Here is a 16,691-nt window from a genome sequence, read left to right as displayed (position 1 = left end):
CAGATCCTTGCAACATGGGGCCGTGCATTATCATGCTGCAACATGAGGTGATGGTCGTGGATGAAAGGTGCAACAATGGACCTCAGGATCTCGTCACGGTATCTCTGTGCATTGCATTCAAAATGCCATCAATAAAATGCACCTGTGTGCATTGTCCATAACATACGGCTGCCCATACCATAACCCCACCGCCACCATGGGCCACTCGATCCACAACGTTGACATCAGCAAACCGCTCACCCACCCGACGCCATACACGCTGTCTACCATCTGCCCTGTACAGTGAAAACCAGGATTCATCTGTGAAGAGAACACCTCTCCAAAGTGCCAGACGCCATTGAATGTGAGCATTTGCCCACTCAAGTCGGTTACGACGACGAACTGCAGTCAGGTTGAGACCCCGATGAGGATGACGAGCATGCAGATGAGCTTCCCTGAGACAGTTTCTGCAGAAATTCTTTGGTTATGCAAACCGATTGTTGCAGCAGCTGTCCGGGTGGCTGGTCTCAGATGATCTTGGAGGTGAAGATGCTGGATGTGGAGGTCCTGGGCTGGTGTGAGTACACGTGGTCTGCGGTTGTGAGGCTGGTTGGATGTACTGCCAAATTCTCTGAAAAGCCTTTGGAGATGGCTTATGGTAGAGAAATGAACATTCAGTTCACGGGCAACAGCTCTGGTGGACATTCCTGCAGTCAGCATGCCAATTGCACGCTCCCTCAAAACTTGTGACATCTGTGGCATTGTGCTGTGTAATAAAACTGCACATTTTAGAGTGGCCTTTTATTGTGGCCAGCCTAAGCCACACCTGTGCAATAATCATGCTGTCTAATCAGCATCTTGATATGCCACACCTGTGAGGTAGATGGATTATCTCGGCTAAGGAAAAGTGCTCACTAACACAGATTTAGACAGATTTGTGAACAATATTTGAGAGAAATAGGCCTTTTTTGTACATAGAAAAAGTCTTAGCTCATGAAAAATGGGGGCAAAAAGCTGTTGAGTTTATAATTTTGTTCAGTGTATGTGTAAGTAAGTTGTTGTTTTTAGCATGTGTGTTTGGCAGTGTTATTTCTTAGGATATTTATAAACTATACTGTCGTGATTTGTATTTGTTATCCATTTTAATTTTAGTTAAATGTCTGAATTTATTATGTCTGTATGGGTCTTTTATCAAGTTTTAGTTTTATTTAATTTATTTTAATACTTCAACAAACTAAATGGAAATGAAATTATATATATATATATATATATATTGAATTTATAAATGTGTATGTATATATATTTATGTATGCATGTATGTGTGTGTGGTTGTACATATATATAGTTGTTTTTTTTGGTGTTTGGCTTAGTGTTATGTTAGAATCATTATTATACTCTTTTACCTTTTGTTCTTTAATATCTTGAATTGTTTTTAGCTTTATTTGTTTTTGTTTTTCATTTAAATGTTAAGTTTTGAAATTTTGTTGTATGCATTTGTCATTTTTATTTCTTTATTTTTAAAATGTGTATTGGTAGTATTTATAAAGTTTTAGCTTTTAGTTTTGGATCTGTTTTTAGTTTTAATACTACAACTGATTGCTTCTGTTTTCCTCATTTGTAAGTCGCTTTGGATAAAAGTGTCTGCTAAATGACTAAATAATAATAATCTAAAAGTACTGTAATGGTGGGTAGAAAAAAGTAATTAAATATAGTATTTTACTAAATATAAACCTTCATGTATATCAGATAAATGCATATACATGAAAATATACTGCTGCCTTTATATTTTAGAAAGCTTAATCATAATATTTTGAAATACTTTTACATACAACATTTGAAAATCCCTGGCTAAATGAACATTACCAAAAACAAATATGCAAGTTATTTATACAGAATATTTTATTGGTTCAGCAGACTGAAAAAACTGATTTGGATGGTGGGGGAGAATCTTCAATTGTTTCCCAACACAGCCAATATTAAAAACCAATGCTCTGTACCATCTCCTCCCTGTTTCAATCAATACTGGGCTGTAAAATGTAACAAACACATGAATTTATCATCAGACCAGTGTTTCTTTTATCTGCAGAGGCACATTTGCACATGCACAACCATATGCACACAAGAATTACACAAATGAGAAGGGTTAAAAAAAAGGAAAGGATAAAATGACGAACAAATAATAAAGGGAACTACAAAATGGTTATTCATGTAGCACAGTACAGAATGATATACAGAAGACACACGGGACACATACAGCACTGCTAAAAGTTATTCAGATTTTTTTCCTTTAATTGGACAGATCAGCTGGTGCAATATATTTAAAGCTGGAGGTAAAAGCTATACAAGTCGTCTCCCTAACCTTGGGTGGGGGGGGGAAGTAAGAGCCCAAAAACTATTTACACTTTCTTTCTCATAAGATTAAGATCACATGGTCGGCACACATAATGGAAAACGAACCACGAGTCATGGTGGACAGGTGAGGCAGAAGCATACGGCAGTAAAAGACGGCAAAATACAGCTGAAGCAGATGCATGGCTCCAAAAAGTCCAAACTTTCCACAAGTTCACTCTGTTCATCGGACTTTTATAGCAATCTCCAATCAATCTTGCATTTTGTCTTTGAAAGCACTCATCTTCGGTCTCTTCTCCCCACCTTCCGTCGCACCTACAAAAACATATTAGCACATTCTCAGAACTTTCACGATTTCTTACTAAGGAATTTATATTATTTTTCTGAACATTCATGAATGCAAGATAAATAAAAAAAAAAATTCAAACTTTTTAAAACATTTATGCATGAAATGTATTTAAATTGATAATTTTCAAGATCTCAGGTGAATTAATTTTTATGACTTTACATCACTCATGGTTATAAGAAAGATTTTTAATCCTTCATTCAGTTTTCTTGAACAGATTTCTACATGGAATTAAGGTCATTTAAACAATTATTATACTTGAAATGTATCATTTTCTGCCCAATGAATTTTCATGACCTTCCATCACGATTACTAGATAAAAATATTTTATATACATACATACATACATACATATATATATATATAAATTTAAAGATTATGACTTAAGTTACTCATGATTAGTTGATAAAGATTACAATTTTTTTAATCTTCATATAGACTCCTGGAGCAAACTTCTGTGGAATTCACATATTTAAACACTAATTATATTTTTTCTTTTTAGAAATCTAAAGATTTCTGCCTAATTAATTTATATGACTTCAGATCGATCATTCATGATTACTTGATAAAGATTTCTTTTTAAATTTTCATACAGATTTACAGAGCAGATTTCTGTGTTGAATTAATACAATGATTATATTTATATTTATTATAATTTTGAAGATGTCAACCCAATACATTTCTATGGCTTAAAATCATTCATGATTGCAAGATAAATATTTAGTTTTTTTTAATACTCCTCAACTACAAACGTCTCCAAATGGAAGATATTTGATTTTACATTTTGAATGAGGTTCAATTAATAATTTGGCTAAGAAAGCCCTTTTTTATTTTAAATGAGCTAATTTGGTATTCCATAACTATGGGTTTTCAGGGGAAAGGAAACTCACTTTAGGTGAAGCGTCCATTGACTCATCCTCTTCCTCCTCACTCTGCTGGGCTGGGTCCATCTCCTCTTCAGACTCCTCTTCCTGGTTGGCAGCAGCTCTTGATCTCCCACCGCTGAAACAGATTGTATGAGTCAAATAAAACCCATGAAACAGACCCAGACACATGTAAAGACTACAGTCTGCATCAAGGGAAAATGTCAGAAAGCTTTTAGCAACACGAGTCTGTGTACCTGGTTTTCCTAGCTGCTGTCTGTGACTTTGGAGGTCGTCCTCTCCTTTTCTGAGGTGTGGATTCCACAGAATCACTAGCGGGCTCTGCCTCCCCTCTGAGAATAACCATTGCAAATACACATGTTATGAGTAAAGGGTTTACGGGTATTCAGGACGTTCAGTACCAGATCATCTGTATTAAGGTCATATATATATATATATATATATATATATATATATATATATATATATATATATATATATATATTAGGGATGTAACGGTATGAAAATTTCTCATCACGATTATAGTGACCAAAATTATCACGGTTATCAGTATTATCACGGTATTGTTAAAGTGTGCTGGAGATGTTCAAAAAGTACCGATACATAAATATCTTCACCAAGTTTTATACTTAAAAATCAACAAACAGCAAATAAAATGACTTTTTGTTTGCATAATCACTAAAACAATAACATTACCAATGAGGTCTGGATTTTAAATGACAACTTGACTGACACCAGTTTAATAGCATGTTCAAATAAATAATGTAAATGTTCAAATAAAGCTTTGAAAAAGTTATATAAAGGTAAACCTCACATTTCAGCCTTTAAAGAAAAGAGTTAAGCCAAAATGATAATTGATTAATAAGGGGATGGGGAGAGGGGAAGTGGTGTGTGGCTAAGTATGGTGGCCCATAATCAGAATTGGTGCTCTGCATTTAACCCATCCAAGTGTGTACACAGTAGTGAACATACATGTAGGGTGGTGATGGCGCAGTGGATAAGACACATGCCTTTGGTGTGAGAGACCCGGGTTCGAATCCACTGTAAGACACCAATGTGTCCCTGAGCAAGACACTTAACCCCTAGTTGCTCCAGAGGCGTGCGACCTCTGACATATATAGCAATTGTAAGTCGCTTTGGATAAAAGCGTCAGCTAATGTAAATACACCCGGAGCAGCCAATGCTGTGGCGCCCGGGGAGCAGTTGGGGGTTCGGTGCCTTGCTCATGGGCTCCTCAGTTGTGGTACTGAGAGTGGAGAGAGTGTAGGTTATTCACTCCCCCACCTACAATCCCTGCCGGACCTGAGACTCAAACCCACGACCTTCAGGTTACAAGTCCAACTCTCTATCCACTTATCTGCTCCATAAATAATTCTATCTGAATTGTTTAAATGTGTAGAATCCACATAAGCTTGTTTTTCATCAACCGGTTACAGCAATTTACAGAAACTGCACACAGGCTGAATGTAAATAAGTGTCTGTAAATCCACTCTCTGACAGCAGGTGGCGCTTTATATGGAAAAGCTGAATTACAGCTGATTCCTGTGAACTCCGCGAACAAAGCAGTATTGCGTTTAAGAACACTTCCTTTAGGTATTACATGGAGCGAAGATGAAAACAAAATGCCATCGAATCGTTTCTGAAGACAGTCAGATCCTTCAGAGGTACATTCATATAATTAATTCACTGATATATTCATTTGTATACTTCCCTCAGCACTCTTTTAAAACCTCCCAGCTTTTCCGCCCTGTTTTCACTCAGAATGAAACTCTGCTGCTGTGCGCGCGTGAGACTGTTACACTCTGCTTTATGCTGGACAGTATTTATTTATCGTCAGTTGTTCAGATCGTGGTAATCGAATACGGTTTTAATGATAACACACACACACACACACATATTTATATTATATATATATAGGCAGCTACTAACCTTGGTTTACGTCCTCTTCTGCCTTTGGGCTTCACCTCCATATTCTCACTGCCAGCGTCATCCTCATCGTCCTCCTCTTCCTCTTGCTCTTCCTCAATTTCTTCATCTGCAGGTGGAGCTGTCTTCTTGCGACCCCTCCTGCCCTTGCTGGGTGTCTCATCCTTCGAGGCTGCTGATTTGGGGGGCCGTCCTCGTCGGCCTCTCTTGGGCGGACTGTTCTGTTCGTCTTCGGTCTCCATGGAGGCCTCTGCCATGCTGCTATCTTCACCCCACTGGTCCTCGGCATCGTCAGTGCTCGTATTGGCAGCTTTCTTCCGGCCCCGCTTGGGCTTGGAGTCCTGACCCTTGTCGTCCTGGTTGGCTGCAGCACCCCGCTTGCGCCCCCTGCTGGGCTTTTCTGTCTCAGATGGGCTCTTCATTGAAATGTCTTCATTCTCACTGTGGTCCACATCAGCAGAGTCCAGCCTGGGTTGAGAAAAGAAATCTAGGTTTAAGCCCTTGCATGACTTACTGGCATGTTGCCAAAGTTACTTTGGGTGGTTGCTAGGGTGTCAGTGTAAGTCTAGGGATATTTTGTAGCATATTATTTCTAAACAATCAACTATTTTGTTTAGAATATTCTTGCTAAATAGTCAACTCTTGTAAAGAATAAAATAAAGCTGCAATTTTATACTCACAAGTTTACTAAACTTAGAAATTCTACAGTGTATATCACAAAAATAACAAAAACTTATATGAATAAAATTCATAAAAATAATACTAATACACACATAAAAATCATATAGAAATAAAATGTTGTTAATAAATTTAAATTAATTATTAAACCTATATTGATAACTGAATAAAAAATCTAAATATATTTTAAAAAAAATAACAAAATAACTACATTGAGCCATCATTCATGTACATAGCACATATGGTGCAAGACAAATAACTTTGCATTTAGATTTTTTGTAGAAATGTTTTGAAAGCCCATCTACTAATTGAAGCGACAAACTTCAAGTCATTTTTCAGCTGTTTTTCTTGGTCACATTATAAAGACACCTACGAGCTTGGCTATTATAAATCTCAAGAAACAGCATGAGTCATCTCAATGCCATCGAGCGGTACATCCCCAGAGTGCTCTTTCGATGCAGCACAGGTAAAAGGCAATTATTGTGCTTTCGTGACGCAGATCCATGAAACACTCCATTCAAAAGAATCTCAATGACAGCTATTCAGAAACCGAGCGTCTCTGAGACGACCATCACATGCCTACCCTTCATGCAGGGACGTTGAAAGGCACTATAATTATTGAGCACCGTGACCTCAAAAGAGCTTGTTTAGCCCACTGTAGGATGTTAATAATACCACAGCCAGATTTTGCAGTATGAAAATTACTTTTAATAGCATCCCAAATGGATTCAGACAAGGCTTGTGATCAGACTGCAGACATCTCAGAGTTCATAACAATATTACAGTTTTAGGAGAGGGAGTGTGTCTCGTTATTTATAATGCTTGTGTTTATGCACACCACCACTGGTTTTATGGGACATCTGGAACAAATTTACGCCACTGAACAGATTATGCTACAAATATGCAGTTTTTAGGGATGTGCTAAACTACATATTTTCGATTGCGGCACACAGATTAGAATGTGAAAGCCATGATATGGTGTTTTCAATATAACAATAGTGAGGTCAGATTACTGAACAAATCGTTCATTTAAGTTGGTTATTAATTTATGGGTTTACCCAAATCGCTTTTATAAACCTCACAAAAATGAACAACTCTGTATAACTAATAACTAATGTAATTTTCTTGAAACACAATATAATCTTCCATATACACTACTGTTTGAAAGTAAATAACATTAGTTATTAGATATACAGAGTTCTTTATAATTGTAAATGTTTTTGAACAGTCTCTTTTGCGCACCAATGCATTTATTTGAAGAAAAATACAGTAAAAACAGTAATATTTTTATAATTTAAAATACCCTTTTTCTCCTATTTTAATATATTTAGAAATATAATTTATTCCTGTGATGCAAAGCTGAATTTTCAGCATCATTACTCCAGTCTTCAGTGTCACATGATCCTTCAGAAATCATTCTAATATGCTTATTTGGAGCTCAAGAAACTTCCTATAATTATCAATGTTGAAAAAGGTTGTGCCACTTTATTTTTTTGTGGAAACCAGGATTCTTTAATTAATAGAAATTGTTCAAAATAGCAGCATTTATCTGAAACAAATCTTTTGTAACATTATAAACATGTTTAATGTCACTTTTGAGCAACTGAATGCGTCCTTGCTGAAAAAAATCATACTGACCCCAGCTTTTAAATGGTAGTGTACATCAATAAGCTCACGTGTGTGTGAGTTTGTGACACTAACCGTCCTTTACTGCGGCCAGGGGAGCTGGGGTTGGAGTTACTGCTGGCATTGCTCATGGTCTCCATGCGTGAGAGTTTGGTCTGCAGTTTTCCTGTGGCGGACAGGGGCTTGTTCACAGCGCCCAGCACGTTTGCCGCCTTAGGCTGCAGAGAGAATCAGGCAGTCAATCTCACAGTCCTGTCGGACCCAAGAAGGCTAAGAGCAAAGAATAGAGGGCAAATATGTACCTTTCCTGGGGTAAAGAATGACTTCATCTCAGGAGGCAGATAGTTTTTCGTATTACTGAAATTCTGAAAGGCAGCAAGAACAGATTTAGTGAGCGACTGGGAGAAAAATCAATTTGAACCAACATTTTGTTTGAAATTCCGATTTGACCTGCCAACTGAGTTTGTACCCACAGCAGAGCTTCCACACCTGCTGACCAATCACTTTCTATGACTTCTGACTAGATCAAGACTTCAATATTTTATTTTTATAGAAATAGCATGCAAAAGAACATATATTTTTAGGGCTTAACAAGAAAATGTTATACACTATAGACATTTCAATGACTGTTTAACGGTTCATAAATTTCTGCAACTTTTCAAGGCCTAAAAATGTGTAGTGTTAATGTTACATAAATAAAGAGCTGCTGTTCATGGGAGATACGGGTTCAAATCCAGTCATAATCCCCTACTGCCTCTCTCTCTCCATCCACTTTCCAGTCCCTTTTTAAGTAAAAAAAAAAATCCCTGATATTTCTATAACTGGAAGTCCCGCAGCAGTTAAGCACCTTGTCCGGTTGTGTGAAGTAGCGCGCAGGTAGTACGGGATCTTTAGGCGACTCTAGACTGTATGTGGTGCTCTTGGAGATGACGATGTTCATGGCTACATCACACACGGTGTACAATTTCTGCAAGGAGTGAGAGAATTGAGAAGAGTGTAAAATCTATTTATGTATGATCATTTTCACAGAGCAAGATACTAAATATTGTCAACTGTTCATAATACTATAAGAAAACAACAGATAAGAAAACAACAGCAGGACAATGTAACGTAAATATAAAACAAGGTTAAATGCATTCAGTGTATTTCAATGACTTCCAATTTTTCATGCATTTAAAAGTATTTTTCATCTTTTAAAAGATTTGACAATATTTCTGAAATTAGGTTGCATTAATATGATCAAAAATACAGTAAAAACAGTGATACTGTTAAATATTTTTCTATTTTAAAATGTAATTTATTTCTGTGATGGCAAAGCTGATTTTTTAGCAGTCATTACTCCAGTCTTCAGTGTCACATGATTCTTTAGAAAACATTGTAACAGTGATTTTGTGGTCAAGAAACAATTATCAATGTTGAAAACATTGTGCTGCTTTTTTGCGGAAATCTTCTTTGAAAAGAAAGGATTTTTTGAATAAGTTCAGAAGAACAATTTATTTTAAAAGATTACAGAAAGACGGTCACTTTTGATCAATTTAATGCCTCCTTGCTGAATTAGAAAATATTGATTAATTAAAAAAAAAAAGAGGTACTGACCCCAAACATTTGAACAGTAGTTTATGTTATGTTATTATTATTCCATAAAGTGGATTCTTACAATACATGTTTATTATATTTGTATGTATTTTTTTCAATCTTTTGAATAAATTTAGACGATCATCAAGTGTAGATATGTCTATAATAAATCCTAAATAGACAGATGGCTGTCTTGGGGGAGGGGGATGTGGTGAGAAAATTTTCATATTGACTGTAGACATTTCCATGTTTTGTTATTAAGTAATGTATTTCCAGTTCTGACAATCATTTATATTTAAAATCCCTAGATATGCTGTTAGTTAGAAAAACTTTTAAATAATCAAAGTTTAAATGTTGAATGTAAGAAAAACAAAGCATCACTCTGAAACAAGACAGACCTCATTAATCTTGGGATCATCTGGACACTGTCCATCTTTTGTCTGTTTTATGTTTTCCACCATCTTCCTGATGAACGCATGGCTGTTGTTTTCATTTTTGGCCATTAGGATCTCCAAAACAAACCACAAAGCCCTGAAGGAAAAGGAAAGATGTGAGAGAGAGAGGAACAGAGAGAGAAACATCATTTTCAAGATTAAAGGCAGATGGAAGCTATGGAACACCATTTATCAGTGTTTTCGGCAGCCAGCCAAACATCTAACAAGCTGCAGATTTTCTCCACTGTTTATGAACATTTGAAGGGCAACATATTGGTAACGAATATCTCATCCAAATTGCGCATCTGACATTTTCAGAGCTTGAAATGACAACCTAATGAAGAGATAAACATTCTCCAATTAAAGATGGAAGAGAAGCCGAAGGAGTTTGTGTCGACTCACTCTTTGATGTCTTTGAGCTGCTCGATGTCCTGGACTTTCACGTAGTCTGGGTCATGGACCAAAAGGTGAATTGCATATGGCACCACATACTCTGGCAGGAGCGATATCAGCTTTTCTGCAGTACACACATAAATGCTTTTTATGATAATGTGAGTGTTATAAAAATCTGCGCATATTCCAGGACCCACAATGTTTTACAATAGCCCCGGTTTGTACTGTGGCTCATGAATATGAATTACAATTGGAAAAGGTTTGCATCCTCCAAAGGTCTGAAACTAACAAATCACAACTGAAAAGGCTGACGTGCAAAGAATTCATTCCAAAAGCAACAGATGAAGAAACCAACTCAATGGACCGGCGAATGCACTTGACAGGACAGACATAACAACAGCCTCTTTTGCATAATGACCCTGATGAACAGTTCAACTGAGCAGCTAAATATTTCATTGTACTGGAAGATGCATGAATTTTAACTAATAAAGATCACTAGCACAAAATACACCTCAAAGCCTCTAACAGGGAATCTGATTCTGCTTCTGATTCTTGAATGACTCACCTCTCAAATACCTGATAATAACTAAACAAAATGATGGACTCATTGTGATTCTCTTTCGAATCAACCCAAAGAAAGTCACAATTTTAAACGACAACATTTGACAGTCTATATCAGCTGACTGAAATCATGGTGATAAACGGCACACTTAACCCTCTGAGGTTTAAGGTAATTTTGGGGCCCTTGAGATACCCTGATATTTGAGCTTATTTCAGCTACTTAAAACATACTATTGACCAACATGTGATTTTTTTTGTATTCAGCACAGACTGTGCTACAATAATATGTGACCAAGATGGATGTACGTTTGCATTTTTAGAAAAAAAATATGCGTGGTTAGTAACTTTTGAGAAAAAAAAAAAGTAGCTGAAATAAGGCCATAAAACCCACACTAAATAGTTCTGAATAAGACTTTTGAGTAATCAGTCTTGTAGGCTAGAATATTTACTTCAAAATTATGTGAAAATCATTCTGCTTACTTATTCACAGAAAACAATATATTGATTTAAATTTTTAAAGACATGTTTTGTGATTGAAAGCCTATATGCGAGGGAGTGGTAATGGCCTTGAATATTAAGTGATTTTCACATGAGAGACAAAGGGCCCTCCCCTAATGGCCCATCAGTGTTACTGTGACTTTGAGGCAGGTAAGAGAGAATGTGAGGAGATTGAAAAAATAGGTTTTTTAAATTTTGTATTTTATTTACAACACAGTATAATCAAAACATACATAATGAAGGTCAAAGACACAGTTTTGTGCACACTGATCTAACCACAGAGATGTGAACAGACTTTGAGTCATTCCTGCAACAGATTCTGTTCAACAAGTGAAACAAGTAAATCATACCTGATATTTACGCACGTTATTTAAGTGTTTCTGCTTCTTCCCATAGATTGAAGAAGAAAAAAACATAATCAGTAGTGAAGGAGCTTGTTTTACCATAGAATATCAGTGTAGCTGAACATGATGTTGGTACAGCGCTCTCAGAGGAAGACAGTTTGAAGAAAGTCATCAGGAGTCATCAGTGGTGCAGGTATCGGATTCAATAAAATACAAAAAACATTTGTGAGCATGTTAATATCAGGAGCATCTGTCTAATATATATATATATATATATATATATATATATATATATATATATATATATATAGAAACATACATATACACATATACATATACATATATATATTTATAAATATGTTTTGAAGCCATAGACTCACGCATGCTTTGTACTATAGTAAAAAAAAAAAAATACATTTTATATCCGAGAAACTAATTATTGTTTAGCACGTTATTAAAATCTATTTTTGAACAGAGTAGGCTATTAATAATAAACATGTTCTAAACATTGCTAGATGTGTAGCATTCATCATGTTGTAGTTTCGGAAAAACCAAACTAAATGCGTTCAAGTTTATGTCACAATAACACGTTAACTAATGCAAAAAAGAAACATTACTTACTCATCAGATTGATCTCCACTACTGGATGAAATATTGTTCTTCTTTTGAGGGAAATCCATCCTTTACTCAGTGTGTTGTCTTCCAGAAACGAACAGTAGCCGCGATGAACGATCTCCTCACTCTTTGTTTGTGTTGGGCGTCTCCATGTGCACGTGGCTCACGTGGATATTTACATATGAACGGCACGAGCCACGAGGGGGTGGGATCGCATTAGAGTAGGGCTGCAACTAACGATTATTTTGATAATCGATTAGTTGGCCGATTATTCTTTCGATTAATCGATTAATCGGATTAAAAAATATTGACCAAAAAAAACACTATTCCACATTCTGCCCAATGTTCTACAAACAAACGTGACAACTGAATGCTATGAAAACATACAGTGCTTAATTTATTAGACCACTTATCATAATAAAGAGAAAACATATTTTAGAAATTTGTCAAAAAAAAAATTAAATTAAAAAATGTTATTGTCATTTATTGGACATAATAATAAAAAATGGCCTCATAACAGCTTGCATTCTTGCTGGTATTGTTTATGTACTTTTTGACTGCAATTGGGTATCGCGGAAAAAAAAATACTCAAATAAAAAATACAAGAAAAAATAAGTGCTCTGGTTTTCTTTCATAGATAACAGCAATAATGATATTATAGCATTAAAAATAGCCTACTACTGTTACTAAAGAGCTTACACATATTGGAGTACTAACCAGTACAGAAAGCCGAAAAATGATTTTGGTTATCACCAATACTGTTACTTTAGAGCAGCAGTGGCACAAACCTTACATAAACACATTGTTAAACTTACATAAATTTGTTAAGCATTGTAAAAATTGAATATAGTTTAAACCTCTATTAAAAATTAAAATAATAAAGATAATAATAAAGACGAATAAAAACACAAACTCAGTGTTAACCAAAAGGTAAGAGTAATGTTCTGCAGGAACTACTTTGATCACAGTCACCTCGTCATTTCTTTATCCTGTAAAAGGCCGTTATGGAGCGTCTCATGTTTATATTCAGACAGACAATTACACGCTGTTATCCCTTTAAAGTTCCTACTCTCATAAAATATTCGCACTGCATGTTGACTTTTAAACCTTAAATTAACTTTCAACAACAGATAATTCAGCACAGTGGATATGTTTGCGCTGAAAAGCCTATTAATTGTCTCCCTCTCTACTGTGTTCTGTCCGTCTGACGCGCGTGCGCGCGCCCGCCGCGCCGGCGCTCATTCGGTATTTTAAACTTAACACAGACTGTCAGGACGGACCTTTATGCAAAAATGGAAATGCTCGCGTGAATTTGTGGCATTTATAGATAAGGATATGACCGTAAACTGAACGTTTTTGCGCTGAGGACGCACATGCATCTGTCAAAGCGCCTGACAGGGCAAGCCATTACTCTTATGCATTAACTTAAAGCTTAAAATAAAGAATTATCATGTTTTGGGCAGCTTGGATCACGTGCTTCTCCGGCAGAATCTCATTCTGTTTCCTCCACTATTTTTAGATGCATTTTGTCCATAGAAATGCATTATTCAGTGCCGTAATTTGACTAACCAGCTGAAGTTGGACGTACACTGTGGACAGACCCGATTAATCGATAATGAGAATCGTTGTCGATGATTTTCATAATCGATAATAATCGATTTTATCGATTAGTTGTTGCAGCCCTACATATAATGATAATGAGTTGGACGGGAAAGACTGAACATCGTGTTGGTTTCATACGGATTACTTCATCACAGAATGTTTGTTTTCGATTATAAATCGTTCACTTCATTTAAAAGTAGACACTTCAAGCTTTCTATAGATATAACTCCCATTTCTGTGTGTTGAGTATTCACCGAGTTACACTTAATTTTAGTGACGTGTTTCTAAAAGCAGTTCGCAGAGACGGAGAAGACAGTTTTGTTGTTATTGTGAGTGTACACAAATAAAAGTAGACACTTCACAGTTTCGATTGATGTATAACACTTATTTGTGTGACCAAAATCATCGAGTATTTTTAGTGTATTTTGCACTGATCTTAAATAAACCGAGCTGTTAAGAGTTAAACCAAAAATTATGTTTACTACAAAATAAAGCGAATATCCTAAAAGTATATGAACTGGAGAATCACTTCTTTAATTCTTAATAAATTTTACATTAATTACTAATAATTGCTGTTGCTGAAAAGATTATGATGCATTGATAGTCATCAGTCAGATTTTGACTCCCTAAAATGAATAGATTCTTTCTGTACAGATTAAAGAATTAGCTCAGAAGAGTTGCTAATTCAAACACAAGACGCATAGTTGTTGTTGAATACACAAAAGATCTAAACTAAATCTAAACTGGTTCTCGATTCCTAGCCCTTGCCTTCAGTGCAGGATTTTCACTGGCACTCCTTACCGCTGACTGCTGCATGCTGTTTCAGGTATTCCCTCCGCAGGTTGATGTTTTTGACAAGGCATTGGCGGGCATGCGCCCTGCGCTCCTTCACCGGGTCTTTGGCACACAACGTGAACACAGCCAGGTACTCCAGCGGCAGACGCAATCTGCAAAGACCTTTGTGTAGCTTCTGGGCGAAGGCCTGTCGCACCTGGTAGCACTCATCCTGAGAAAAACAAGAGGATTCATTAGTTCCTAACGAGTCATTCAGCTGATGCTTTTATTCAGTGGCTTACAAAACACTTCAAGGATTGTAACCCTTGAGTAACCTGGGGTTAAGTGCCACCATCAGTCTTGTTCAATGTTGACCACTCCTGGATCGTCTTTTTGTTAGGGTTTGACACTACAACCTTTTGGTTTCCTGTATAGGTCAACATTAAATCCAAACTGATCCCCATTTACTGCACATTTCTCATCTTATTTTGAAAGATTAATCAGTTCTTCTGAAACTATTTTGTCTACTGACGTCTCTTTTTGGCTGTCGGTTAATAACATTATTCAATAGCCTGCAGAGCCTACCTAAGCATTGGTTTTCCAAACATTTTAATATTAAATCACCCACTTCCAGCAATCTAAATAATTCACAGCCATTTTCTTCTGGTTGAACATCCTTTTGTACTCCAAAACAGTTCGAAAACATTATAGAAGTAAACTGAGTAGTGAATGAGGTTTTACCCTCTCTCTGCAGTAGGAGAGGCATTATTTTCAATGGATTTAATCTGGGGTACTGAAGCAGACTTCTAATTTTATGTCCAGTTTATCTGACCGATAAAATCAGATTTCAAAGTGTGACTGGTGACCAGGAACACAGCGAATCACTAGACAACCAGTCTGTTAGTCAAAGCAGAGTAACCCATTAAAATTATGTTAAGGATCTTCTTTTTGACATTAAGATGAAAGATAAGTCCATCAGGGCAATATGGAGTCAGATAAGGAGCCGGTGGTTGGTCTTACATTGATGACGAGGGCACAGAGCTGGTACTGCTCCAGGGTGATGATCTCATGGTAGCAAGGCTCCTGAGCGAGACGAAGAACGGCACAGCCGGCTGCCAGCCGCAGGCGAGACATGTCCGGCTTACTACACACACAGAAAAACGGCACATGAAATGCTCCCATATTACAGACATATATATAAATAAATAAAATGTGTCACATATGCCATCATTTTATAGCAACATTTAGTGTAATGTTGAAGTTTCCTATATAATTGAAAGTATGATTTTCAGTTATTATTGTAAATTTTCTTTAAAATTATCATTAAATGGAATAAAATAATTTTCAGAAAAAAAGTATAGTTTTTTTTTTTTGTTGTATTTCCAAGTAAATATTAAGCCATACCTATAAAAGCTATACATTTACAATTTCCAAATAAAAAAATAAAACCATACAATCTACATATTTTAAATACACTACTGTTTAAAGATTAGGGGTCAGTAAAAACAAAGAAAAGTAAATAGTACTTTCATTAAGCAAGGACACACTAAATGAATCAAAAGGTGACAGTAAAGAAATGAAGCAGCACAACTGTTTTCAGCACTGATCATAAAAAAATGTTTCTTGAGCACCAAATCAGCATATTAGAATGATTTCTGAAGGATCATGTGACACTGAAGACTGGAGTAATGATGCTGAAAATCCAGCTTTGCCGTAACATGAATGCATTATATTTCAAAATATATTAAAATAGAAAACAGTTCACTGACAAGCTAGGCAATATCGCGTTCAATACCGCAGATGAATCGCATTCGATTATGAACGCGATATCGTTTAGCTTGTCAGTGAACTACGGCTCTGTGTATTAACTGCCGCTCCAATCCGAAAACAGGTGATGGAGATTTACAGCCGAGATGCGCATGACAATCGCATGCGATTAATTACACAGCCCTATCATTTAATCTGTAAAAAGATTTCACAATATTACTGTTTTACTGTATTTTTGATCAAATAAATGCAGGCTTGGTGAGCAAAAGAGAGTTTTCAAAAACATAAGAAAAATATCTTACAGACCCCAGACTTTTAAACGGTATGTTTATTTTGTCAA

General features: G+C 36.1%; 1 protein-coding gene across 1 annotated transcript in view; it reads right to left on the bottom strand.

The window, feature by feature from the left end:
• Positions 1 to 1,855: 1,855 nt before the first annotated feature.
• Positions 1,856 to 16,691, bottom strand: part of LOC306854306 (sister chromatid cohesion protein PDS5 homolog B-like) — a 41,372-nt gene continuing 26,536 nt past the window's right edge. The window contains exons 24-34 of the mRNA XM_079392201.1: positions 15,605 to 15,728; positions 14,612 to 14,816; positions 10,200 to 10,314; positions 9,762 to 9,894; positions 8,636 to 8,755; positions 8,091 to 8,153; positions 7,864 to 8,006; positions 5,488 to 5,952; positions 3,795 to 3,890; positions 3,565 to 3,676; positions 1,856 to 2,643 (exon numbers count right to left, since the gene is read on the bottom strand). Coding sequence (XP_079248327.1) covers positions 2,608 to 2,643; positions 3,565 to 3,676; positions 3,795 to 3,890; positions 5,488 to 5,952; positions 7,864 to 8,006; positions 8,091 to 8,153; positions 8,636 to 8,755; positions 9,762 to 9,894; positions 10,200 to 10,314; positions 14,612 to 14,816; positions 15,605 to 15,728 — 1,612 coding nt within the window. The 3' untranslated portion in view covers positions 1,856 to 2,607. The remainder of the gene's footprint in view (positions 2,644 to 3,564; positions 3,677 to 3,794; positions 3,891 to 5,487; positions 5,953 to 7,863; positions 8,007 to 8,090; positions 8,154 to 8,635; positions 8,756 to 9,761; positions 9,895 to 10,199; positions 10,315 to 14,611; positions 14,817 to 15,604; positions 15,729 to 16,691) is intronic.

Source organism: Barbus barbus (assembly GCF_936440315.1).
Source record: "Barbus barbus genome assembly, chromosome: 34".
In the NCBI taxonomy this organism is placed as follows: Eukaryota; Metazoa; Chordata; class Actinopteri; order Cypriniformes; family Cyprinidae; genus Barbus; species Barbus barbus.
This window is presented reverse-complemented; position numbering and strand designations above follow the sequence as displayed.